Source organism: Terrapene carolina, unplaced genomic scaffold (assembly GCF_002925995.2).
Source record: "Terrapene carolina triunguis isolate 2854851 unplaced genomic scaffold, T_m_triunguis-2.0 Scaffold49838, whole genome shotgun sequence".
NCBI lineage: Eukaryota > Metazoa > Chordata > Testudines > Emydidae > Terrapene > Terrapene triunguis.
In genome coordinates this window covers 2,625-5,469 of record NW_020714189.1, presented here as the reverse complement: position 1 = coordinate 5,469, position 2,845 = coordinate 2,625, and the positions used below count along the sequence as shown (strand labels likewise).

At 38.3% G+C, this 2,845-nt stretch overlaps 1 protein-coding gene across 1 annotated transcript; it reads left to right on the top strand.

The window, feature by feature from the left end:
* Positions 1 to 359: 359 nt before the first annotated feature.
* On the top strand, positions 360 to 1,953 carry LOC112121235 (granulocyte-macrophage colony-stimulating factor receptor subunit alpha-like; the record flags this gene model as incomplete). The annotated part of the gene is made up of 4 exons (XM_024220283.2): positions 360 to 477; positions 1,155 to 1,284; positions 1,377 to 1,552; positions 1,799 to 1,953. Coding segments are annotated over 4 exons (579 nt in total), but the record flags the coding sequence as incomplete, so codon positions are not given.
* Positions 1,954 to 2,845: the final 892 nt, after the last annotated feature.

The following is a 2,845-nucleotide window of genomic DNA, read 5'->3' as shown; positions in this document are numbered from 1 at the left end:
GAGCTTGCTGCTACCATTGTTTGATCCCTGCAAAAGCTTCTATACTCTTTGTTGAAGGAACTCCATGGAGTCTGGTGGGAGGGCAGGAGAGGAGAGGTTACTGGTTGCACTCCATGGCACCTCACTTTTTAGATCCCCTAGGCTTCCCTGCAGAAATATGGGAGGCAATGCATGCAGCTGGAACTGTGCAAACAAAGACCCTACCACTGAAAACACTTACACCTTTGCTTAACTTTACACACTGTGAGAAGTCCAACAGGTTTCAATGGACTTATGCTTGGACTTTTCCCATAGTTAGAACCAGTTAAAACTGGGAATGAAAAAACAAAGGATTAATACAAATGCATGTTATTTTTCAGGTGTACAATAAAACCTGCATGTTTAGTGCTAAGCCTATACATAAGGGGGCATTATTCCAAGTTGAAGCAATGTACAACCACACTTCATATTCAACAGAAGCCAGATTCATTCCTCAAGGTAATGCATTACAGTTTGTGAAAGGTTTTGTCTAGCTACAAAATTTTGAGAAAAAACTCTCAGAATACATTTCATTCTAGAAGTTATCATTGATTTCATTTTTTATTACAAATGCATTTGCAAATCTGCTACAATGATGCCATTTTGTAACAAACTGTGGCCTCGATTGTGCTAGTGACATTGTGGCAGAGGAAGGGTTCACTTTTGCACAGTAACTCGCAGGATAGAAACATGTGTGTGTGATATAATTGTTTTTCTTATGTCAGTCTCTTAGAGAAAGTGAGGATTAAAATGGTGCGTTGCAAAATAAAACAGTGACCACAATAGGCGTCTTCACTGAAGCAATTTATGGCTAACGTGTGCCTCGTTCTGGCTGACTAATACAAACTGAGTCATATTGTTAATGGTTATGACAACTAAGTTTAATCACCATGGTTAAATGGAATGCAAAAGTTTTCACACTTGAATGCCTAAAATTAGGCTCCTATATCCTTAGGTACCTAAAATCATCAATAGAAGTTGCAGATGCTCAAATTCTCTCTGGGTCTGACCCAGTGTGTGCAGAGTTGTATCTGCTTGTACCAGTAGTTCACCTTCTTCTTCTTCTTCTTCTTCTTCTTCTTCACAAAGCCAATTGGTAATATGTAAATACACATGTAACTTTCCTTGGTTTCCAGGCATGAATGGAACATCTGTTGAAAATTTCTCCTGTGTGATTTACAACATTTCCTTCATGAATTGCGCTTGGAAGGCCGGCAGGAATGCTCCAGAAGATACCCGATATTTTCTTTTCTTTCAATACTCAAAGTAAAGAGTTTTCATTGGCTCAAGGAAGTTTTGAATTCACATTTGACAGATGACATTTCTTATGTTTAATTGAAATATTTTGGTATATGCAGGGAAGAAGATGAACAAGAATGTCCAGATTACATAAGAGATGCACTTGGAAGACCTATCGCATGCAGTTTTCAAAATGTGACAAACATTAAAAAGAAAGTTTACTTCCTGGTGAATGGGTCGAGCAACGAATCGGAGATTCAGTTTTATGATGAGTACATCACACTATATGAAATAGGTAAGGAAAAAGTTTCTTTCTGTTTAATTTCCATTTTTACTACAAGTAGAGAGTGAACCATTCTTCACTGGGAGAAGGGCCTGCATTTGTTTCAGAGCTGTGCTCCAGAACATAAGCTTTTATCTTTCTTTTTAAAAAAACCTGTTTCTAGCCCTTATGGTTGCAAAGATATAATTCCAAATGTGAACTGATTCTTTATCAAAAGCGGATTCTTTAGCTAATTTAATAATGATTATTTTATTCTAGAAAAACTCACTCCTCCATTAAATATCACAGTAAACTGTTCTGAAGACCGAGCAGAGTGTATAGTGCGATGGAAACGGCCCCAGCTAAGCCATGTGAAATCAGATGCAGATCAGTGCTTTGAGTATCAAATTGACATTCGAAATAAGAAAACTAATGTAAGTGTAACTTTTCGAATGACTCTCACTACAAATATATATTTTCTGTTTATCAATCTATAATATATACACAAACATAAACCTCTCCTACACTAAAGTCACCTCTCCTTCCTCATCTGTCATGCAGTCCTTTTTAGATCCAGCCATTCCTGCATGCTACATAGTTTATTGCCTCATTTGCTAACCATGTCCCCATAACTGTCTTTCAGCACCTGCAACTGTCTGTGCCCACTCTCTTAACTACTTTTGTTTCTCACCAGCATTACACTTGCTCTTCCATCATTGCTAACCCTATCACAGCGATTACTTTTCTGAACTCAGATCCAACAGCATGCATCCACAGAGACAGTGGAGAGAACTAGACACTACAATTTGCTGTCCACTGGAACAGGTGAAAACCCCAGCTTACAATGCCATTCATTATCCTGGGATCTGAAAACAGCTTCTGAAAGCTTTTATCCCTAAGAGTGCAGGTCACTAGATGATTGATTCACTAATTTAACTCATCCCCACCTCCAAATATGTCTTTGTGCAATGACAACCCGTACAATATTATAGGCAAGGCTGATAGCACCACCTATTATTAAGGTTGCCCGACACTTCCCGGTCTAAGACCTTGTTTTTGGTTACTTATAACTTTGCCAAACTTTAACTATTTGGGCTGAATTTTTCCATAGCAGGTATTAGCCAAAATAGTTCAGAACAAGACTAGAGAAAAATACAGTTTTTCAATATTAAAAGAATTCTAGCAATCTTTTCTTTGGAAACTCCAGGCCACCATTATTTGGACCAGGGACTTGACATTTGGCAGGGGTTGTCCTTTGTGTCAGGATGTGCCTTTTACCATCCCTGTGAAAATCTGCCCAGATTTGACCAGGGAGAAGCCTTTGAA